This window comes from Apis florea, unplaced genomic scaffold (assembly GCF_048593485.1).
Source record: "Apis florea isolate Af1SG1 unplaced genomic scaffold, ASM4859348v1 contig_2989_pilon, whole genome shotgun sequence".
NCBI lineage: Eukaryota > Metazoa > Arthropoda > Insecta > Hymenoptera > Apidae > Apis > Apis florea.
The window spans coordinates 229,277-252,653 of record NW_028256685.1 but is presented as its reverse complement, the minus strand read 5'-3'; the positions used below and the strand labels follow the sequence as shown (position 1 = coordinate 252,653).

At 42.5% G+C, this 23,377-nt stretch overlaps 3 protein-coding genes across 5 annotated transcripts; 2 read left to right on the top strand and 1 right to left on the bottom strand.

Annotated features, from left to right (window-relative positions):
• The first annotated feature begins 358 nt into the window (after window positions 1–358).
• On the top strand, window positions 359–13,355 carry LOC100869635 (obg-like ATPase 1). 2 transcript variants are annotated; one of them, XM_086907879.1, is made up of 11 exons: window positions 359–485; window positions 2,132–2,313; window positions 8,116–8,176; window positions 9,601–9,728; window positions 9,815–9,990; window positions 10,331–10,408; window positions 10,477–10,574; window positions 10,641–10,781; window positions 11,838–11,934; window positions 12,003–12,125; window positions 12,217–13,355. In XM_086907879.1, exons 2-11 carry the CDS (start codon window positions 2,133–2,135, stop codon window positions 12,325–12,327), a joined length of 1,194 nt encoding a protein of 397 aa, XP_086764005.1. In that variant the 5' UTR covers window positions 359–485; window position 2,132; the 3' UTR covers window positions 12,328–13,355. The 2 variants fall into 2 exon arrangements, with proteins under 2 accessions (XP_086764005.1, XP_086764006.1); XM_086907880.1 differs by lacking the exons at window positions 359–485; window positions 2,132–2,313 and adding an exon at window positions 2,345–7,530 and having other exon boundaries at window positions 8,111–8,176.
• Window positions 12,670–15,763, bottom strand: LOC100864962 (uronyl 2-sulfotransferase). The gene is made up of 6 exons (XM_003695049.4): window positions 15,447–15,763; window positions 14,872–15,081; window positions 14,289–14,449; window positions 14,080–14,154; window positions 13,839–13,999; window positions 12,670–13,735 (listed from the first exon to the last, which is right to left on the bottom strand). The coding sequence occupies exons 1-6, from the start codon at window positions 15,600–15,602 to the stop codon at window positions 13,584–13,586; spliced, it is 915 nt and encodes a 304-aa protein (XP_003695097.3). The 5' UTR covers window positions 15,603–15,763; the 3' UTR covers window positions 12,670–13,583.
• Window positions 15,764–16,415: 652 nt separating this feature from the next.
• On the top strand, window positions 16,416–20,201 carry Nop17l (PIH1 domain-containing protein Nop17-like). 2 transcript variants are annotated; one of them, XM_003695018.4, is made up of 5 exons: window positions 16,416–16,994; window positions 17,089–18,306; window positions 18,383–18,593; window positions 18,669–18,819; window positions 18,903–20,201. In XM_003695018.4, the coding sequence occupies exons 1-5, from the start codon at window positions 16,470–16,472 to the stop codon at window positions 19,276–19,278; spliced, it is 2,481 nt and encodes an 826-aa protein (XP_003695066.2). In that variant the 5' UTR covers window positions 16,416–16,469; the 3' UTR covers window positions 19,279–20,201. The 2 variants fall into 2 exon arrangements, with proteins under 2 accessions (XP_003695066.2, XP_012343950.2); XM_012488496.3 differs by having other exon boundaries at window positions 18,383–18,819.
• Window positions 20,202–23,377: the final 3,176 nt, after the last annotated feature.

Below are 23,377 nucleotides of genomic sequence, written 5' to 3'. Positions count from 1 at the left end.
TAAATTCTATTCCTAGAATTACAATGAACTGGTCTCCGAATTATAGATACTTAGAGCAGATCAAATCATTGAAATCAACTAGGGAATCGTTTCGCAAAAATTATAAAGCGAGGCTAAACTGAGGCATCAAAATGGGCCAATACGAAAAATTGAACGATAAAATTGACCATATTGTTGTTATTCGAGGCAATTCGAATAAATAAGAATATTCGATCGTTCGTTTTTTTTCTTTTTTTTTTTTATTTCAATCAATCTAGCCCGCTTCTTGTTTCTCTCTCTCTCTCTCTCTCTCTCTTTCTCTCACACATACACACATACACTCCTTTTTCTATTCGATCGAAGAAACTCTCGGCTGGTAATACAGTTCCCTATTTCACGACTGAAGGCCGGTCGAACGTGTGACGTCAGTGTAGTGCTGTGTTCCTTTCCTTGCCACGCGTTGTACGGTGATATTTACTTAGAAACAATAAGAAAGGATATACAAGGTATTTAATCGACACTCGATCGTCCAATTGCACGAATCGTGCGTGAAAATAGTGCTATACTTTAAGAAATTTCCCATATAATTTTCGTACGGAGACAGGTAACGTAACGCGCATGTAAAAAAATGATGCAATGCTCGTCACGCTGATAGAAACGTTCATACGACTCCCCCTTATGGGAAAATGGTTCAAGTGTGTGGTGAGAATCTTGAAAAACGTGCACTCGAAAATTGTTAAAGTTAGCAATCTATAAATAACTCGTTCTCCCAGCCAAAGTAAGGTTAAGTTCTGGAAGTGTGCATCTCGTGGCTGGTTCGAGAGGCTAGTGTTACGAGGCAGCACCGTGCAATGTTTTATCTCGAGCCTCGAGCTCCCCCAATACGTCCAATGCGGTACCGCGGAATTGGCGGCTCTTTTAAATTTCAAATTTCAAAATTTACGCTCGCCGATTTAAAAAACGAGCGTGACAATAATTTCCATCGTATCGAATATGTAATAGAAGAAAAAGAAAAAAATGTAAATGTCGATGAAAAGAGCGCGGTCATAGATCGAGCCCGCGTATCTCGCGAGACAAGAAAAAAAATAAAATCCGTCGTCGTCTCCTTTCGTCTCTTCTCTCTCTCTCTCTCTTTCTCTCTCTCCCATTATCGTATAATTTGCGAATTTCTCGGGGAGGTGGCGCGGTTAAACCGCGTTCCACGACAGAGACAGGACGCACAGTTTCACAGACGGGGGGAAAAGGAAGGCCGTTCGAATGGTCGATGATCGTGAGGCGAAAAGAAGGCGACAGAGGGAGGGCGAGAGAGAGGGAAGCAAAAGGACGAGAGGAATCGCGCAAAGTCGGTGGCGGATTGGCGGCCTAAGGCGCGGTTGCAGATTCCCGGCGTGATGCCGGTGATTCGCGGCTTTGGTGCCCAGTAATCGTCGGGTCCCCTTTTACCCGACGTATTCCTCCTCCCTCGCATCTTTACTCGCCGGGGAGAGTGTATCCACCTTCCCCTCCCCTCTCGAATTCGCCTCTTCTTCTTCCTCCTCTTCTCCCCGGCACTTTCGCATCCCCTTTACCTCCCGTAGGCGTCTCGTACCTGTTCCAATCCTTTTGATATGGCGCGGCCCGTCGTACAACCGGGATACAATCCGAGAGAGAGGAGAAGGAAGGGGGAGGGTGGGGGGCGGGGAGGGCAATCTCGCGGTAAACACAGCAATCGCTTGATGTGCCGTCCGCATTAATATAATTAGTCACCCCGAGCGGTCGAAAGCGACTCGATGTTTGAGAAGCCGACTCGAGTCCACTCCAACTCTCGCCCTCTTCCTCGCCTCGATTCGAAGCATCGCGAAGGCCGGGGGCAAACGTTAAAGATTCCAAGGGTTGGAGCGACGAAGGGCGTGGCGTCGAGCCGAGTCATTTTCGTTTCTATACCCGCGCGTATATGCAAATATCGATACGTCCTTCTTTCTTCCTTCTCTCTCTCTCTCTCTCTCTCTCGAAGTTCGTTACGCGTTGTACGATATAAGAAGACGAATGTTACATATCGACGTTCGTTTGGCCGTCCCGAATTGGGGGAGGAAAATGGAGAGACGGCGACGATGGATTTGCTCTATTCTCTCTCTTTCTTCTCTCTTCCTTTCTGTTTTTCTTCTTTTCTTAGAATGGCGCCGAAGAAGATCGAGGAACCGGAACGGAAACCGCTGATCGGCCGTGTGGGCACCAATTTGAAAGTTGGCATAGTGGGCATACCTAACGTGGGGAAATCGACCTTCTTCAACGTTTTGACCAAGAGTCAAGCGGCCGCCGAGAATTTCCCCTTCTGCACCATCGATCCCAATGAGAATAAGTATCCAGTTTTATTATTATACCCACTTATACGTATATTCTGTTTACGATGGTAATAATTATCGTGAAAATTATCTCGATATCGCGCGTCGTTTGTCATCGACGGCTTCGAACAACTTTGCTCGAAAGAATTTTCCTTTAACCTCGAAATGAAACGCGACCGACTATGTGCGACAAACGTGCACGTCCTTTGCCCAAGAAAAAAAGGGAGGTGGACGAGTTCGACACGGACGCGTCCTTTATCATAAAGAAAAGTTACTTCAAACACATCAAGGGTCATCCTAGGGAGAGGTACGCCCCCGCCTGGCCCAAGCCTAACCCACGCGTGTATCCGAAAGCGAACAGTTACTACGCTTTCCACGAGGACACGAATCCGTTCACCAGATTCTCCGAGTCGGGTTTGTCGGGCCAGGAAAGCGTGGAACCACCGCACTTCGGCCCTTCCGAGGAGCCGTACGCGGATCGCGACCCCTACCTGGACACGAAGACGAGAGAGAAATACCTGGAAAGCGTGCCAACCTGTTTCGTCATACTTGGCAAACCCGATCTCAACACTATAAAACTCGCGAACATGATCGCCACCGCGTGGAAATGCATCCTGATTTGCCCCGTCTACCTGATCAAACTCGAGATGGAGGAGGGTAGCGAGAAAGGTAGATTGATAGGGAATATTTTGAAACTGGGTGGCCACCTGGGCCCAGATATAGTGATGAACCTGATACTGAACCGTCTCAACAAACGGGACGTGTTCCACAGGGGTTACATCGTGGAGGGATTTCCGTTGATGCCCAACAAAAAGCTCGATTACTCCTCCTACCTTCCCATGGACGAGTCGGACATAGGGATCGCCTATCGGGACGTGATGAGATGTTTCAATCCGTCGATCGAGATGACGTGTGACAACGGCGTGAAAAGGGTGAACGGCGAATGGGATGGTGGCCAAGATACGACGACGTGTAAACGGCACGATTCGAGGAAGGAGCGAGGAAGGAACGAAGGCAAGGAAGGGTGCGCGATCGAGTTTAATTACGAGAAGTTCGTCTCGAGCCAGATCGAGGACATATTCACGAAGTGGCCGTTGAAACCCACGTTGATCATTTACCTGATGTGCCCGGACGCGGACCACGTGAAGAAGCGGAACCACTTCCGCCTGAACCCGTTGATCGGCCGCATCATAGACACGACTTTCATGGACACGGCCGAGAAGATCGAGACGCTGTTCAGCCAGGAGAAGATCAGGCATTACGCGAACTACGAGCTGTATCGGGAGTTGATGGAGGAGGAGCAGATATTGGACGAGACTCAGGAAAAGTATCTGTTGAAACGGATCTCGGACGAGTCGTCGAACGTGAGGGCGCAGTGCGAGTTGTACAAACGTTTGGTGAAGCCCGTGATCGACAAGCGTATCCTGTTGTACAACCCGCAAAACGTGATCCGGTTGAACGGCCGCTCTCCCCTCGCCTTCATGTTCCTCACTCTTAGCGCCCGTCTACGCACGTTGGCCATGCGACGCGTCGTCCTACCCACGAGGCTCGTCACCCACGCCAACCTGGAGGAGGAGTCGCCGTTGGAGGACGAGTTCGAGGAGAAGTCGAACGAGGAAGCGTATCGAGACTTGGCGAACAGGGAGACCGTGTCCCCCTTGTTCCCCTGGAGGCTCTCCGCCTGGAACTTCCTCTGCCCGGTCGAGTTGGCCAGGGGTAGGACGGTGAACGGAAACGCGAGGCACAGCGTCCATTTCATGAACAAGATATTCTTCCTCTCGTCGAACGAGGCGGTCGATCTGTTCGTCCAGAATCCCCGCACCTTTCTCCACCCGTTCAGGCCACGGCCCACGTGCAAGGTGGTCGTGTTCGGGCCCAACTATTCCGGCAAATCCGAGCTTTGCCGCGAATTGGCGCGCGAGTTGAACGGGACGGTGATAAACGTGAAAGAGGCGAGGAGGAGATCGGTGGACGACGATTCGGAGTTTTATCCGTCGAGGAACGAGCCGGACGCGATCGTGAAACGCGTGAGGGATATACCGAGCGAGAGGATAGACGGGGACGTGTGGAGGGACGGTGGCTACGTGGTGGACGGTATGTATCCCAACATCGATTCGTGGAACGTGATACTAGACTCGGGCATCGTCTTCGAGGATGCCGTTCTCTTGCTCGACGAGGAACCCTACGATCACTTGCTGTCCAAGTGGCGCGACATCTTCCACGACGGGTTGGCCAGAACGCTCGACTCCCGTTCCCAAAGGAAGAAGGAGGAGGAGGAGGGGGAGGAGGACGAGTACACGGAAGGATTGTTCGAGTACATAAGGCACATTCAGCAATTTTACTTCGACTGGAGGACGGTCGAGGAGATGGTGGCTGACAGTTGTCTAACGTTGATCACGTGCAACGTTGGCGAGACAGCCCGCGATCTCTTCGCCCACGCGATCGAGCGGATCAAGGATCGTTACGCGGACCGTGCCAGGATCATGACCGAGGAGGAGAAGAAGAGGGAAAAGTTTCTGGCCGAGTACACGGGGATGGCCGACGTCACCGAGGATATGGAGGAGGAGGAGGAGGAGGAGGAGGAGGAGGAGGAGGAGGAAAAGGAGACGGGGAGGGGGATGATCGCGGATGCGAAACAAATCGCCAATCTTCGCTTCGGCGACACTGCCAATTACTGCCCGGTCGCGTTGATGAGGCACAACGTGTTCTGGAAAGGGAAGGAAGATTTCGGGGCAATTTTCATGGACAAGATATATCACTGCTCGAGCAGGCATGCCCTCGAGGAGTTCGTGCGCGATCCCAACAAGTTGCACCTCCCGTTGCGGAGGCCGTTGTCCACCATCCCCCCCCTCCGCGTAAGCGTGATCGGCCCGACCGGAAGCGGGAGGAGCACGCTGGCGGACGCGTTGTCCAGGCAATTCGGTTTGGTGCACGTGGATCACTTCGATCGGCTCACCGCGTACATGAAGCTGCGCGCTATGCCCCCCATCTCCGACAAGGACGCGATCATCCTGACGAGGGGGGACAGCCTTCTGGATCCGGTCGATCTGCCGGAAGATCCGAACGACGAGAGGTACAACAGCGACCCGGCCACCATCCAGACCTTCGTGCGCCGATATTGGAGGGACGGTGGTTCCCTACCTTCGAGGATGTATCGGGAATGCGTGTTGGATTTCTTCAACGAGCCGTTCAATCGGACCGGGGCCGTGTTCGACCAGTTCCCTAGCTGCGCCCAGGACGTGGAGGCCGCGTTGAGGAGTTACACGGTGCCGGAGATAGTGTTGGAGCTTCGTTGCGGCAGGGAGACGGCGTCCGAGAGGATGATGGCCAACCTGTTCGCCACGTGGGAGAGGAATTTGGAGAGGGAGAAGGAGGTGGAGAGCGAGCGGTACGCGATGGAGTTGAAGCATTACGAGAATTATCGGGACGCTTGGATCGAGGAAATGTTGTCGCTCGACGCGGAATACGGAGAGGAGGAGAAGGAGGAGGAGGAGGAGGAGGAGGAGATGGAGACGAGGAGATACAAGTTGGAGGAGATGTGGTATCAAGAGAATCCCGAACCGGTCCTATTCACCGATTGGGAGGACTTCGACACGGCGAAGAGAAGGATCGAGGAGGAATATCTGAGCAAGTACGAGAACGAGGCCGGGAGGGTGAACGCGGTGCGGGAAAGTTTGGCCGACGAGTCGATACCGTACGTGGTGATCGACGCCGAGAAAAGCCCCACCAACGTTTTCCTGCAGGCGGTGGCCATCCTCGAGCCCTACGCCCGTCGAATCACCTCCACCCTCGAGCAAATCTCCGCGGTGGACTTGGAGACGGCCGAAGCCCTCCTCGATCGCGGCTACTACTTTCTCAGCTCGTTCGGCCGTTGGTGCCCTGTTCAATTGCGCCGAGACGAGATCCCCCTCCAAATGTTCCTACCGTTGGAGAACAGGGAGGAGATATACCCGGCCGTGCACCGCCAATACGTTTACTTCTTCGGCGGGAGGGAGGCCCAGGAGGAATTCGCCAAGGATCCGTACAAGTATCTCGAGCAGGACTCTTGCGCGCCCGTCGTTCAGTTCCGCGTCTCGATAATCGGGCCGCCTAAATGCGGCAAGACGACCCTCGCCCGACGATTCGCCGACAAGTACAACATGAAAGTGATCACGCGGGGATCCGCTCTCCGTTACATCATAAAATACTTCACCTGGGTGGAGTCGGCCGAGTCGGCGGAATCCCACCTCCGCGCGGGGAGGATGGTCCCGTTGGAGCACGTGTGCCGGGCGATCGAGACGTACTCCATCGATCCGAGCATCGTCTCCCAGGGCTTCGTGCTCGACGGTTTCCCGAGCAGCCGCGACGAGTACGAGCAACTCGTGTACCTCGGCCTCCAGCCGATCCTCGTCCTCGACCTGAGATCCGACCTGGCCTTCTCGTTGGAGTGTTTGTCGGGCATCGGCGACGAGGTGACGAAACCGCCCAGATTCTCCGCAAACTTCTTGACCCACCTGTACGACATCTGGCGGATCGACGAGGCCGATTACCGAAGCTGGCTGAGAAGTTTCAATCAGAACGTGATCGAGGTGGACGCGAGCAAGTGCATGTGGCACGTGTGGACCCGCGCCGACGAGATCGTGCGCTCGAGATACGCGAGGATCAGAAAATATTTCCGCGAGAGCGATTACGACAAGGTCCACCGGTTGGAGCACATGAGCGTCTCGCCGTACGAGTTCAGGAGCAAGCAGAGTAGCTACGAGTCGTACTGCCCCCTTTGCCTGTACCACGAGGACGCGTTGAAAAGGAGCGACACGCTCGATCACCGAGGGATGGTCCAATTCAGGGAGCACGTGTACTGGATTTGCCCCGGCCACTTGGACGAGTTCGTCCAAGAACCGGACAAGTATTTGCCGCCTGTGAACGCGAAGCAGCTACCCGAGGATCGTCCCCGCGTTCTCACCGAGGCCATCGACCTGGAACACCCGTGCTGGATCAAGCGTCTGCGGGTGAAAGGGCTGTGCTCGGTCACGTATCTGGACAATCTGCCGCGCCGGATCATTGCGCGCGGAAGACTGGACACGGGGATTTTGTACAGGGACAACGTGTATCTGTTCTGCTCGAGAGAGTGCCGCGATAAGTTCATGGAGCAGCCGGCCAAATACGCGGACACCGTGATCAATTTTACGCGGACGTTGGCGCCCATCGACACGAAGGCGTTGCCGAATCTCGGCTTCCTCGAGCAGACGGTCGCCCTGTTGGTGATCGACGCCGTGAACCAGGTGGCCGTGAGTCGGCCGAAATTTCCAGGCATGTCGCCCTCCACCACCGCCGCCATTTTTATCGGCACGTACTTGAAGGCGAAGAACAAGCCCGCCTCGAGGGAGACGGAGCTGTACAGGGCGGTGAACGAAAGGATATACGCTTACGAGAGGATACTGAAGCTGGCCAGCCGGATGATGAAGCAAGTTCTTAACCCTTTTCTGAACATAAACGAGTATAAGAGGGGGACGCATCGCCATTACACTATAAGCCAATTGTCCGTGATTTCTCGCGATTTTAAACGCGACTCGAACTTCGTCTCGTTCTGTCGAACGTCGCCCACCCAAATTATGGTCGACTTGGACGAGGAGGAGAGCTCCGAGTCGAGCATAAATATCGAGGATTTATATTTTAACATTTAAGTTTGAACGTCTCGTTTCCGTTGTAATCTTGTAACAAGTGTAATAAAACGATATTGTAAATAGACGATTCAATTTGTAAACGGATTCATTTCGCTCTTTTCGCACCGTATTTCGATTTTATTCGTTTGACCACACGTTTTATCTTTCAGCACGTCGCGTACCCGTCCCCGACTCAAGATTCGATTATCTGTGCGACTATTTCAAGCCGGCCAGGTATGTATGTAAACGCGGGCAAACATTGTTGGTCCCGATCCGATACCGAGTCGAATGTATCGTCGAATCGACGACGAATCCACCCGCAAAATCCACCCTCGCGGCGGGGAAACCAGTTGGAATAATCGTTGACATTTCCATACTTTTATTTTCCCGAGGGTGGGGGCGGGGTGAAAGCGGTACGTGATCTGCAATGCAGATTCAAGAAAATTCGCGACACATCGTAGCCTAATGCGACGTTCCAATATATCTATCGACTTTGCACAACTCGCTTCGTAATAATAAATTATACGTAAGTTTGAAGCAGTAGTATTTCTATTCTGAAAAGGAAAAAGTAAGATTATAATGTTTCTCTGCGGGAAAATGTATATAACTGATGTATAAATTTACGAAATACTTTTGCACTCCGACGATGACTCTCACCTCGATGACGGCGATATTTATTTACGTTTGATCTTTTTAAAATGTCGCTCTACGAATAGATTTCTAATCTTACGAAGCGTAGAATAATATACTTCAAACGAAGACGTGTGTAACAACGAAATTATTTCTATTTCATTTAAGAAATTGACGATAGAGAGAAGAAGAAGAAGAAAAGTGATCTGAATAAAATAAGAATGGTGAAAGAGCTTTAATATTCAACAAATTTTCATTATATTTAAAGCTGCACAAAATATAAAAGTTTTGCGCGTTAATTTATGCGTAATTTATCATTTCTGAATTAACCAAGAAATTCACCGAATGGATTGCAAATATTATTTTGTTTCAAAGATCGAATGTTTTGCTTCGATCCTGTCTTTATTAATTAAAATTTCGTCCCGCTTTGAAAACTGATAATGGAAGCCCTGTCGCGACACACGAATGTCCCGCCTACTGCGCGTGGACGAGAGCCGTGTTTGCCTCGCGTTCAAGCTCGTCGACACGACGATGAGATTGAACGAGATACAAAGCAGCGTCGAGATCGTCGAAGCTTCATCCTTGGTTAAACGCGATTCTGTAAAAGAATCGATCGGCCCGAAAGAGGTTTGAAAAGTAGGTTTATCGAGAGTGGCGATGGAGATAGTTTGCCCTGGGACACGTGTCCGTTCACAATTCCGCTAATTTGGGGAGATTAAAATGCGAAAACGGCGTGGAACGATCAAAGAGGACATTGCAACGTCCAACTCTGCTTGTCACGTGTCGGGATGATTCAACGATCCCTAATGAAAGCCACGGCGCCTCCCCCATTCTTGGGCCATTCTACCAACGCCCGTCTTCAAAGGCTAATTGTTTAATGATGCCACTCGCATTAGCATTTAAATACGCCTCGTTGTCGCCACCCCCGTTCTCAATTCAAAAAGCGTGCATGCACGTTGCTCAGCGTCCCGTGTTAATCCCGAAATGAAAATCCCAATTATTCCTTCAACTACACGATATATTTACAGCAAAGTGCCGGCTTTCTTGAACGTCGTGGACATCGCTGGGTTGGTCAAGGGCGCCGCGGAGGGCCAAGGATTGGGGAACAGTTTCCTCTCGCACATCAACGCTTGCGACGGAATTTTTCATCTTTGCCGTAAGCGAAACGTCCGAGCCATATTTGTTCTGGCTCACCTCGCGCATCGAAGCTTGTTGTTGATTGCTTTTCATCTTCTCACGCAGGAGCGTTCGACGACGACGACGTCACCCACGTGGAGGGGGACGTGAATCCCGTGAGGGATCTCGAGATCATCAGCGAGGAGTTGCGGTTGAAAGACATCGAGTTCTTGAACGGCCATCTCGAGAAATTGGAGAAGCTTGTGGTTCGAGGGAACGACAAGAAGCTGAAGCCCGAATACGTGAGTGAATTGTCGATTGTGAATACCTTGTAAACGAGTTGTTTAAAGAAACAACCCGTTCAGAAAATCAATGCGGCCATATCCTGAGCGAAATTACCGAGCGAAATTAAGAGAGCTGGTACACTACTTCCTAGAACGAATCAATCGAATTACCCACTTTCCGTGGATTGACCCACGGCAATTTCTCCCCTCGTTCCAGACTCGTTCGCAATTTGCTAAAAACTTTTCGAAGCCGCCACCTCTCAAATCGTGATCGTGGAATTATTATTCCGCTTAAACACGCGTACTCGTTAAACCTGAACGAGATTCGGTGTAAATATTAACCCTTCTCTCTGTGCAGGACACGTTGTTGAAAGTGAAAGGCGTAATGGTGGATGAAAAGAGGCATATCAGATTTGCCGATTGGAGCGCCACCGATGTAAGTTGATCCGTATTTTTTTATATCTACATTATCCGTCAATTCAAATATTTTCACATTTTTTCCAGATCGAGGTTTTGAACAAGTATCTATTCCTTACGTCGAAGCCGGTCATTTATTTAATCAACCTGTCTGAAAAGGATTACGTGCGTAAAAAGAATAAATGGTAAAACGGTTTAATACATTATCGTCGCTGTTAATTTCAACGATACGATGATTATAATGATTTCAGGTTAATCAAAATTAAGGAATGGGTCGATAAAAACGATCCGGGAGCTATTCTAATCCCGTTCAGCGGCGTGTTTGAAAATAAGCTTCTCGACATGAACGAGGCGGAACGCGGGAAATATTTAGAAGAGAACAAGGTTACGAGGTGAATTAGATTTTTCGAAATGAAACTCGAAAGAAAGGGGAGGGACGAACCGTTCGTTCGTGAAATTGAACGTTTCGTCTGGAACTCCCCCCGAAAACTTGAAAAGTCGGGTTCCCATATTTAGTTATGCACCGAGTTATCTACTAACGGTAATAACAAGCGAGGGCTCGGGCTTCAAGCGTCTAGACCAGAGCCCTACTTTCACGTAGGGTTACTAATAAAAAACTGCGGCGCATCCTCGCTTGTGGCGCATTATATTTTTACGAACGGCTATTCAAATTCTTGCAAAATTGCATAAAAACCCCTCCTACCCTGCCGGGCACTATACACCGGTACAACCAACCAACCGGGGAGTGGAATGAGGATCAACCGGTTCAGTTGGCTAGTGGGTCATTGGCGGATAAGCGTATGTTGCGCGTAACATGACAAACTGGATCGAGTTTATGCCCGGTCAATTTTCAACGTCGTGGAAGAAAAAAATAAACGCGATAAACGTAACAAGGGAAAATGAAACGAAACGTTGATAAAATATATCGAGTTTCCTCTATCAATGATACTCGTGTAATCCATGGTTTGGAAAAAAAAGTGTAAATTTCTCTTTTTTTTTTTGGTCCAAATTCGGCCAAATTGTGATCGTATATACGACAGGTCTCTCCTCTTCTCACACACACACACACAGGTAATCACAGGGGACAAACGGAAGATCTGTAGATACAGCGATTTTATTTCTAGACCGCAGATGACCGGGGCGCCGAAGTAGGTCTTCTCCCTCGGACAGAGTTAGAGTGATAAAATTGCGGTATTAAGTCGTTCAGCTTTATGTGTATTCTCTGAAGTCTCGAAGTTCGTCCGGCTCGCAGAATAGGATGGCTTCCCTTCTTATACCCTGTCATTAGACGATATTCGGTTCGGGACAATCATATTCCGTGGTCCTGTTTTTCGGCCACCCCTTCTTTGAACCAAGAATCTATTTCCTTTTCTTCTCTTCTTTTCCTTTTCTTTCTCTCTTCTGTTATCGTGCTATAAAAAAATTTTTATTAACTTTACGTTCTCCAGCGCCCTCGACAAGATCATCGTTCAAGGATACAAGGCACTGCAATTGCAATACTTCTTCACGGCGGGCCACGACGAAGTCAAGGCGTGGACAATCCAGGTATCATCGATACGAAGCTTTTACTTTCGTTTGATATTTCTCGAGCATTTGTTCTCAAACGTTTTTAGAGAGGTACGAAAGCGCCACAGGCCGCGGGAAAGATTCACACGGATTTTGAGAAAGGATTTATCATGGCTGAGGTTATGAAATTTGACGATTTTAAAAACGAGGGATCGGAAGCCGCGGTAAAGGTGAATATATATATACACCTTGTTGATAATAAATAACAACGTGTCGGATTCATTTCAATGCCCATTCAATGTTCCTTCTCCTTTATAACAGGCTGCCGGAAAATATAGACAGCAAGGACGCAATTACGTGGTCGAGGATGGAGATATAATTTTCTTTAAGTTTAACGCTGGCGCTGGATTAAAGGATGCGAAGAAAAAGTGATGGCACGTTTGGCTCATGTTGCTGCTCGTTCATTTGTACATCAACATGATTGCCATGTTTTGCTGCACGCGCGATATGCGTATAAAATGGTCGAAATCACTTTCCGACACCCCTTAATTTTATTTTTCGTTCAATTTGAAATCATATACACCACCATCGTTGATAACGATAGCGCCATTTTTATATATAACAACAATTTCGAATTTTACTCGGACAAATTATATTTTTATATGTTCTATTAAGCTATATAAAAAAAAAAATGTACGTCCTTTTGCTGCTTGTAGTAATATATCGTCAAAGTAATTTGATCAGTTTTGTCGTATCAATGCTGGTAATTATTCATTTTTTTTTTTTGTTTCTTTTCTTTATTTCATCGTACGATAGTTGTGATATTGAAAACTTGCATTTTTGAAGAAAGTGTAAATAAATAATAAGAGCTTCGTTATACAATATCCCGCTAATATTATATAAACAACCGATAAACAGGAAATAATCATTGTACGTTTTCTAATGTTTCTTTGTACATTTTCGTATTTATTCTAAAATACAGTTAAAATATTTAGTAAAAAAAAAAAAAAAAAAAAAAACTTTCATCCTCGGTAATATAATAAAAGGCCGATTAAAAGATTGCTATATACATTTAAATGATTACAATATTAAGCTTGAACGGATTATAAGATGTTTACTATGTTCAAAGTATCGTTTTAAATTGAACACTGATGATTCGTGAGGAAAATTAATTTTCTCCTTTGTGTCTTCTATTTGATGTAAAAAAAAAAAAAAAAGAAAAAAAAAATAAAAGATGACACAAATTCTTATATTTCTAATTAAATATAAGAATTATATTTTTATTATTATATTATTAAAAATACTTTAAACATCGATATCTTATAATTATTGAAAACACGAATATTATATCTTTGACTTGAAATACCTACATGTATAAATAATTATATATTATTGTTATAATAAACTTACAATACGAATGTAAAAAATGAATAAATTATATAGCTATGACAGTGGAAAAATAATTTTTTTTTTTTTTTTTTTTGTATCACATCCTAATAATAATAGAAGATTTAGTTTCATAAGATTTGAATGAAAAAAAAAAAAAAAAAAATAGAAAAGAGAGATAATTCGTTCACCGTGTTCGTTTTTTGTAAAAAAAATTTTTTTATATATTAATTATCTTTGGTATATCATGTTCGAAACAAACGTGAAGAAAATTTCCTTTCTTGGACGGATCGTGGCTCACATCACCGTTTCTTCCTCGATGTTTCGTTCAAAAGTCGAAATTTTAACCACTGATAAAACTCTATTTCATCCTCAAAGAGTTTAGACAAAATATTATAGTCCTCTTGCGAATTTAACACAAGTGTGGGATCGGGAAAATGTGCATTTTTTGATTCTGAATGAAACGGATCAAGATAAATTCAAGTTTAAACCTTAATATCGCTCACCTTAGTATCGCGTAATAACAGAATTATGCCAGCTTCTTACTGTTTACTTACGAATTTTTTTGTAACTATGCTTAGCACCTCGAAAGAAATATGGAAATTTGTATTCCAGTATATCTATCGATTGTTCCATGTACTCCAATATTCCGACAACAGGATACCATTCAACGACATTCGCTTTAGCCCGTTGCAACGCCCACTTATTATTTATTTCTCTATAATTAAGATCACAGAGAAAGATCGAGAGGACGAAATGTGGTAGAGGAAAAAAAAATATTATTAATCGAATACTCACGAGCATCGAGGATCTTGGCCACAAAATATGGGTATGGCTCTACTTTCCAGCATATTTCTTCGTCTCTCGTGATATCTAAAAACCGGTAAATAAATGCATATTCGACACGCACTTAAATTTATACTGTTATCGCGCTTCGAACGCTGCATGATGCGCGCAAATATTATTTTCTAGCGAAATGTAAATCCTGGGAGAAATGATTTTTTTACCTCAGAAAATTCTGTACCCCTACAGGATTCCTCACTAAAGAAATAAACGATGGAGACTCTCGTCCGAACTTTGAAAAGTTTAAGAATCTAACATCTCCGTCGAAGCTTAAAGGAATCGCTTCCTGCCTTATGATATTGGTAATTTCTTCGACCAGAAGTTCCTGTTAAAATAGGATATCATTATTTCACAATCGAAAAGAAAACTTGTCTTCTCCTACAAGCTCTCCTCGCGTCGAAAAATATCGCGATATAAAATATAAATGCACATCGAATCTTTTCACATCTTTTATTAACTTTCTCCCATAATATTTCGCGCCAACTTGTCCTATCCTTCCTGAATTCGCCTAGACGTGTTCCAAATCCAGATATTTCCCGTCCGGTTACTTTAATTGGAAAGATGAAAGTGGCACAACTTCGATTGCAACACTGAAAACCGACTCAGGCCCCGAGCGCGCAAAATGCAACGGCCACTTTACGATCAAATTTTTCAATCAAAATTATAACGCGATTATTTCGTATACAATGATAAAAAGGAAGAAAAATAAGTTGACGAGGAGCATCCCTGTGTTTTATTGAATTTTACCTCTTGCAAAGTTGATAGGAGGCCGTGATCACCGGGTGGTAATCGTATGTGTTTGAACGCATTGTAACCCTGCAAACGTTGCAGCATCAGGACAAACAGTTCGGCTCCGGCGTCGGGTACACGAGTCAACATCAAAATATGTTTATTCATTTTCGGCAAAGCTCCACGAGCACCTAATTCCGCGAGAGAAGGCGTTACATATCGATACTTCTACAAAGTAAATCTCGTATTAATGCTCATCATATATACAACGATACTTTAATTTTAAATAAATTTAACAGCTTATACGTTTGTTAAAAACGAGAGAAAAGCGCACGTCTGTGATATCGATCTCGAAATCGAATTGGATTCTTCTTTATTTCGTAAGAAGTAATATTTATAAATCGGTGAAGGAGAAAGATCACTTTCCAACAATTATTACGTTCTTTCACCGATGCACTTTCACTGCAATGCACAGCCTAAACTAGATCGGTGCATTATTCGAAAAGAAAATTTTCAAGTTGAAAACTATATTATCTGTATTAAATTTTCAATCGAATGTATTTAAATTTATTATAATATCGAAGGTAATTTACCTGATCCTTGTTGATATATTGCTCCCCAACGTAAGGCTCTTTTATACTGATTCCCGAATTGTTTACAGTCTCTATCGTCGACTTTAAATTTAAAATGACGAAGAAAACTGTCAGGCAAGCGGCGACACTAGTTACCAAACCGCGATTAAACCGCATCTCAAAATGAGATTCGATCGATCCTTTCGTTCCTTCCGGAAAGAAGGTGGCTACCTTCTTTTCTTAAATATTACTTTACCAATAATCCTGATTACGAACATTGAAAGTCTCGAAAGTCACAAATCAACGTTTGTGTCTACCAAGTAACTAAAGAGAATGTCAGTGGGTCAGAGACTTCGTACCGCTTAATCCCCACATCTTCATCTAAACTCCCACCAACAGTTGGAAATTGCGGAGAGGAAAACTTTTCTATCCTCAATTAATTACACATTTTAATGAACAATAAAAATTTCGAAATTAAATTCCAACTGGCTTAACTTAATAATCAATTATTTTCGTTCAAAGTTTAAAATGAAAATTTATCGCTTCCGATTTCTATTTCTCGTTGCAATTTTACAATAGCGCATCCACGGAATCATATAGTAGGGAAGCTGATGCAGTGAAAGGTAGCTCGATTTTTTATTAAACGATGATGATATTTCTTTGCTATTCGATACTCGTCGAATCGATTTTCGACCGAATCTTCGAACCGAAATAAAAAGAAAAAAAAATTAAGAATTAAAAATATCCAAGATCGCGAACAAGTTGACTTTCTTTCCAAACGTTCATATTATTATTTCTCTGTTCAACAAAAAAAAGAGGGGAGGGGAGGAAAGATGAAACGATTTTATGAAAATTGAAGAGAAATGGATTTAGGAAAATAGAAATAAAATAGAAAAAATGGCGCGAACGCCATTAGACGTCTCGAAGTTCCATGTTTGACCGCTATTCAACCGGCCGGCGTAGTGGCGCAACTATCCACGTGGTATAAGAGTTCGCGATCTTTCTACCTATCTACAAGTTTATTTGTAAACAGTATTTCGTAAGATGGACGCGTACGATATACATAGGAAAAATTGGGAAGATTTGGATGTAACCAAAGAAGAGTTAAAGAATATAACGGAGTGTCTGAAAAAGGAAGAGTTTCGTAAATTGTTAATCGAATACGCTGAAGAGGTGACTGATCCAGAAAATAGAAAGATATACGAAAAGGAAATCACACAATTAGAGAAGGAACGGGGCGTCGACGTTACATTTGTTCATCCCGAGCCTTGTTACGTCATAAAAACTAGTGTAAACGGAGAGAAAAAATGTTTTCTAAACATAAGCAAAAGTAACATTGTTGACCGACCAAGCAGTCAACCTTCTTTCGAGCAAGGTCATCGTGGATTACAATGGTCTATTCCTTATACGTTGACACCACCTCGTGATGACCTTGACAAAAAGAATGTACGTTGTAAAGTTTTCGATGTCGTTTTTCATCCTGACACCATGTATCTGTCATCCAAAAATGCGCAATTCCGCGAAATTGTTCACAATACAGCCCTCGATGGTGTGGAAAATAATTTCAAGGTAAGAATCGTCAACCATTTTATTCGTTTTTTCGATTATTCATTCTTCTAATTTTTTTTTTTTTTTTTTAATTCCACGTTTTATTCCTTCCTAGGTCAAATTAGACAGGAAAAATCTTAAGTTTCCAAAGATATCTTACAAAGGAATATGCCATCCTACTGTGATCAGAAAGCCATCAAATGAACCACCTAAAAAACAATTGGACATAGAACCAGAAATTTATCAAAAATTAATGGCTAGTTATGATGAAAGCAGAAAACAACAATTCAAATGTGCGGAAGAAGTCCCAAAGCGTTGTTCACCACCTACCAAGTATTATAATAAAAAAGTAGATAAAACTGAGGATATAAATAGCAAATATGTGACACCAAAATTTTCTATAAAACATCAATCTGATATAGAGTTGGAAGATTTTAGTAATAACAGAAATGCAAAAATGAATGCTACAGTACCTAAGAAATTAATCATTAGCATAGATCTGCCCTTGTTAAAAACTGCCTCCGATGCTTCCTTGGATGTACAAGAACGTTTTCTCAGTCTGAAAAGTGAAAAACCTGCAAAATATTTATTAGAATTACCTTTACCTTACTGTGTAAATGCAGACAAGGGTAATGCTAAATTTGATTCAAAATATAAAAAACTTGTAATAACGCTACCAGTTATTCGGCCAGTGGTACTGGTATCTGATGCCAGAGAGGATAGTGGAGTCGACAGTGATCATGGTAGTCCAGTACCATTATTGTCAGAAGATTCTACGGAAGATTCTCTCGATCAAAATCAAAAGAAGAGCAACTCTGTGTCTAAATTGGTTGAAGAATGTGAAAAAGTGCTTGAAGATACGAAAACAGAGTATGAAAGTGAAAATATAGAGGATTCTAGTGATACAGCATTACGGACTAGCGTAGAAAATATAGACGTATTTTTAGATCCTAGCATTAAGTATTCACTGCCAACATTTATTTGTAATATGTATAACAATCAATTAGCGATTACTGTAAATGTAAAAAATGTCGATCCGAATTCCATACGTCATAAAATTTTACAAAATAATTTAGGAATACACGTTTTACTAACGTCTATAGGTACAGGTTTCTTTCCACAGCATTATTCGTTGTGTTTAAAAATAAACGAAAATTCCGTAGATCCCGATTCGCTCACGGTTGAACCGTGGGATAATAACGTTGTATTTACCATTACGTTAAAAAACGTGGAAAATTTAGCGCGATACTATGTTGGTATAAACGAAGAATTCATGGAAGAGAGAGATTTTCCTACTGCTACGTCTTTCAAAAATCAACTAAAGGAATTACTGGTAAGTATTTTATATATATATATATATTATGAATAGAAAATAAAGATTATTTTACGCTCCTCGTTATTTTGTACAGGCCGAGGAAGACGATAATTTGGAAACGGATCGAATAGTCAACGTACATGCTGACGACGACGGTGTTGTCATAAATATTACTCCGAAACATCTAGATTCTGACGATGAAGTCGAACAGCACAGTACAGGATCGATAGAAGAACAACCAAGTCTTTGTCATACGTTACCAAAGACTAGGTCCGTTTCAGAAAGCAGTGGGGATGAGCTAACAAGTAATAGCATAAATACAGGATCATACTCGAAAAGTATATTGAAATCACGGCACACTCATGATTTTTCACGTTCAGTGTCCGAATCGAGTGCGGATGAAAATGGAATGGCTTCATCGTCTGTAGATTGCCATTACGATTCGACACAAGATTTAAATCTTGAATCAGATTGTTCCAGTTTAAAAAAGACAGTACGATTCAATGACGTGGTATCGCGACAATTGTTCAGGTATTTTTGAATTTTATTCGTTTATTAATTTTTGATAATAACAGTAAGTACAGTAAATTGATCGATTCTCGTTTAATTTCTAGATCTAATTCCAGTATTTTGGGCCAACGTAAAAAGAATCAACGAAAATTGCGAAATAAAAGGCGTGTTCACGAACGTAGGATGAGCGAAAGCGAAAATTCCGAGACGGAGGAACGTGAAAAGTACAAAGCGAATCAAAAAAATGCGGAAGTCTCCGAGACTATAAAACCTATACTTAATAAGGATAAACAGACAACCGCGCAACAAAAAACTGCGAATATCGAAATTGGAGATGGATCGAATAATAATCATTCTTCGTTAAAACGAAAATCAAGTATCGAGGAAGAAATTATAAACGAAGCAATCTCTACCGAGACTGTAAAGGATGAAGTAACAGCACAATTTAAGAATGATCTAATATTCGATCTCGATATGTAGATTTTCATCAATCAAGGAATTTTGTAACGTGTATGTGATAATTTTTTAAAGCTTTTAAAGCTTGTAAAGCGAATTAAAGTAGTTTAATTGGACTTTTTTCAAGAAATTACAAAAAAAAAATAATAATAATAATAATAATTATAAATTTTGTTTACGATCATGCGGTAATTTCTTGATAAAATGATAAATTCGTATTATTATATAGAGGACTTCGAGAAAAATAGTCCTAAGTGATATAGAATTTTCTTTCGTTCGATAGTTCAAAACATCGATCTTATCTCGTAAATTTATCTTCTGTATTTATGAAATTAGAGTAAGAATCTTTTTAATATTTCTCATATCGATCTATTTTGAATTTTAACTATCTCTTATATAGAAAGGTATACAAAAAAAAAAAAAAAAAAAAAAAAAAAAAAAAAAAAATAGAAAAAATGAATCACATTTCTTAAAATTTTTGTGAAGAAATCTTTCATAAAAAAAGGAAAGTGGCACGTTCTATTTTATAAGGCGAAATTCTTAACAAATGAATTTTTTACATATATTTTATAGATCGTCGTGTAATTGTTTATATAGAATGCACGTTTCACGAATTCATCTTTATCAATAATCACGATCGTATCGTATAATCACGTTTATGAAAACATAACTCTGTTGTTGTTTGGAGCGAAATAACGCACTTGCTTTCTTAGTGAAGTGTTTGTCCCGTGTTATATCACAATATACACAATTATACACGATACTAGCGTATTCTCTGCGAAACAGAAAGAAATAGAAACAATAAAATAGATAGATAGATGGAAATAAAATTTTACAATAATAAAATCGATCGATTTTTAATAGCTCGTCATTGTGAAATTTGATCATTGGAAAACGTACTATTTACCATTATGAGAAAACGTATACAATATATTTTAAACAATTAACCGGTTTATTTCATTCATAATCACGCCCCGAATTCGTATACCGATTAGATTTGATTCCCAAGTTTCGATCTTATCTTCAATCTCATCTTCTTTTCATTCTTATTCTTAACTGTATCTTACGAGAGCGACAAAATCCAGAACTTCGAGAATAATGGACAAGGTTCGGTTGTAAGTTGGTAAGCGCGAATCAAAGTTGGCGTTACGTCGTTGTAAAGTGGTAAAGGTAGAAAAGTGGGACAAGCGAGCACGACGAAGGCAGTTTGGTACGAACTGTATACGAGAGGTTGGAGCCCATCGATCTCGCTACCTGCGGGGGTGTAAGGTCGTTACACTCGCGTCCACCTATGCACGAGCTGCATCGCATAGTTGCTCGTATTATTCCTATTGATGCCCCGCCGCCAGCGACCCTCACGAATGCAACGTTCTAATTTCGCGGCAACAACCCCCCTGCAACCACTACCACAGTGGTGACGACTGCTACGGGGTCGCGGCCTGATTCGCAAACACTCTAAAAGACCTAGAAGGACAAGGGCCTCTCAGACACTACGAACGTACCGCTGGGTGATGCTTGCTAAAGTGTAGAATACACATTGCAAATATTTCGAGAGATTTTATCCATTTAAATTCTCGCGTGGATAAATAATTATATCCACGATGATTAATTATTATAATCGTCTTATTGACAATATTTTACTGGATACGAATAATAACGTATTATTCGTAACGTATTCTAAAGACGAGAAGGATTGTTTTTTTCCTTTTTTTGTGGTTTGGCCTGAAATTGATTTAAGCTTGATAAAAGAAAAAACCACGCAGACGTGTCGTCAAATTTTTGAGATTGAACCAGCCAATGGGACAAAGGCCTGACTGGTGGTAAGCCTGGCTGGCACCAGGTCGATAAGTCGTCCACCTCTGGAGAGAGTCAAAGGTTGGCGTGGGTACACGAGGGTACACGTACCCCGTGTACGGTAGTTACGGCAGACACGACATCGGCAATGCGGCACCCGTTACGTCGTTCGGCCATCGCACCTGGCACCAGTGGAAAACAGAGCAGGCCGACCGGCATCTAATACATGATGTTGAACGTCACCAAGTTATTTGTCACGCCAGTCATCTTAGCAACATCGATGATCGTGATACCGAATACATTGCACATCGCGAGTAAAGAAGCAATAGAATTAGATGGATACTTGGGAGATAATCTTTCGTCACAGTTGTTGCAGATCGATCGAATTCAATATGTTGAATCGATTCTTCCTTGAAGGATTATTATCAGAAATTTTTCATTTTGCGATAGAAAATTCTTGTTTGAGAAGATTATTTGTACAAAGAAATGAAACCTGAAAGAATATTATTTAGATTAGTTTAGAAAGAAACCGAACGTGTGAATAATTTAATTTAGAAATATGAGCTGCAAGAAGGATGAAGATTGAACAAAATGAGAGACACGTCTCGTTAATTTTACTATGTCGTTCGGTCAAATTATGCGAACTTTTTCCACGTTTCATTTGAGAAAAGAGAAAAGCCACTCTTAGAACTTTTCTCCCTCTTCTTTTTTATCTCAATCCGTCTTCTTTTCTCCATCCCTCCCTACGAAGTCAGGTACTCGAAGTGTGGAGTATCGATTATATGGACCCTGCTTCGTGACCACGCGCCGTCTGTACGTTGTGCTGCCCGGATAACCCACTGACACTGACAATTTTCGTGCAACACAGACATTTTTTTTCATCGATTATTTTTTTCTTTTTTTCTTCTTCGACCTATCATCAATACCCGCGCTTCTTGCAACGTGTTCTCTGATAACACGTATTTACCCTTCGTTACGTTCTCGAGAGTATATATATATATATATATTCCATTCACCATTTTTATAAAATCATTTTTCAAAAGTATTAATAACGCTATTTCAAAACAAATTGATTTCGATGAAAATTTTCGGGTATGCAGAGAAATTTATTTTTCGACGGGAAAAATCCTCTCGAGCTTCGTGAAATCAAATTTTTACCATTTTTTTCTTTCTTCTTTTTTCCTTTTTTCCTGGATGTTTTCATCGTGCAATCGCATTAATACAATTTAAATTGAAAATTTCGTGGTATTAAAAGTATTGAATATATCGTTATTTAATCTATCTTGTAGCGTTACGAAATTATATTTATATAAGACGAATTTTAAGGGTTGATTTTACTCCTTCGAAATAACATTCCAGGATTAAAAGGAAATTCTCGTATAAAATTATTGTTGGTTTTGATAACTTAATTGAATTCGCATAAAGTGTATGAAAATTTCAGCGACTGTAAATCTTATATTACTCACTATTGAAGAGGAAATTCGTCTTTTCATATTTGCGTTCGTTGAAGTATGAAAAAAAAAAAAAGAAAAAAAAATAGCGTAGTTTATACAAATCGATTGAAATAGCAATATATTTAAAAAAAAAATGTCGGATTGAACTTTTCATCATGAACAATTAGAGATAATTGAATTGAATTTTTTTCTCTTCGAGAGTGAAAAATTATCAGAAAAAGCTGATATCGTCTAACTGCGATCCGCTCTTCTACAAAGTATTGCACACACACATTGCTACGTTGCTACTGGATTCGTGGACGAAAAAAATAGGCCGGCATTTGCTTTTTACGTACATCACGTTTAAAGAAGCTCGTTCTTCCAACAAAACAAAAGATTCCACCTGACTTGTCTGAATCATCCTTCTCTCAACATCTCAGAACAATGTCCAACGTTATGGATTTTTCAATCATGGCGGGTGAAAGTATGAAATGAGACGCGCAAAGTCTAAAAATTTTTTAAAAAATTAAATCAATAATCGATAATGAGATGAATACGCACGTTTTATCGTTATAAATGATATAAAGTATCCAAGGCTATTGACTCTCTCTCTCTCTCTCTCTCTCTCTCTCTCTCTCTCTCTCTCTCTCTCTCTCTCTCTCTCTCTCTCTTGAATCGTGCGTCCAAATTATACGATATCAATCAATCGTTCATACAGTTAAATTAACACCCATGAAATCGAACAATCGTTGACGAGTTCTTTCTCTCTCTCTCTCTCTCTCTCTCTTTCTCAACGATTTATATCAGAAACGCTTATAGATTGCATGCCCTGTTCACGACGGACTAACACGCGAATACAGTCATCGACCCCCTTTGGCACGAGCACATTATACAAT

Bases quoted from the DNA above. Each gene is read 5' to 3' on its own strand.
- LOC100864962 (XM_003695049.4), bottom strand. From the start codon at position 15,602: ATGCGGTTTAATCGCGGTTTGGTAACTAGTGTCGCCGCTTGCCTGACA. The intron at 15,082-15,446 runs GTAAATTACCTT...TTTACTTTGTAG, and splicing joins AATATATCAACAAGGATCAG to AAGTATCGATATGTAACGCC. The intron at 14,000-14,079 runs GTGAGTATTCGA...TCTTAATTATAG, and splicing joins GGCCAAGATCCTCGATGCTC to AGAAATAAATAATAAGTGGG.
- LOC100869635 (XM_086907880.1), top strand. From the start codon at position 2,483: ATGTGCGACAAACGTGCACGTCCTTTGCCCAAGAAAAAAAGGGAGGTG. The intron at 9,729-9,814 runs GTAAGCGAAACG...CTTCTCACGCAG, and splicing joins CGGAATTTTTCATCTTTGCC to GAGCGTTCGACGACGACGAC. The intron at 10,575-10,640 runs GTAAAACGGTTT...TAATGATTTCAG, and splicing joins GTGCGTAAAAAGAATAAATG to GTTAATCAAAATTAAGGAAT.
- Nop17l (XM_012488496.3), top strand. From the start codon at position 16,470: ATGGACGCGTACGATATACATAGGAAAAATTGGGAAGATTTGGATGTA. The intron at 18,307-18,382 runs GTAAGTATTTTA...TATTTTGTACAG, and splicing joins ATCAACTAAAGGAATTACTG to GCCGAGGAAGACGATAATTT. The intron at 18,820-18,902 runs GTATTTTTGAAT...TTTAATTTCTAG, and splicing joins GTATCGCGACAATTGTTCAG to ATCTAATTCCAGTATTTTGG.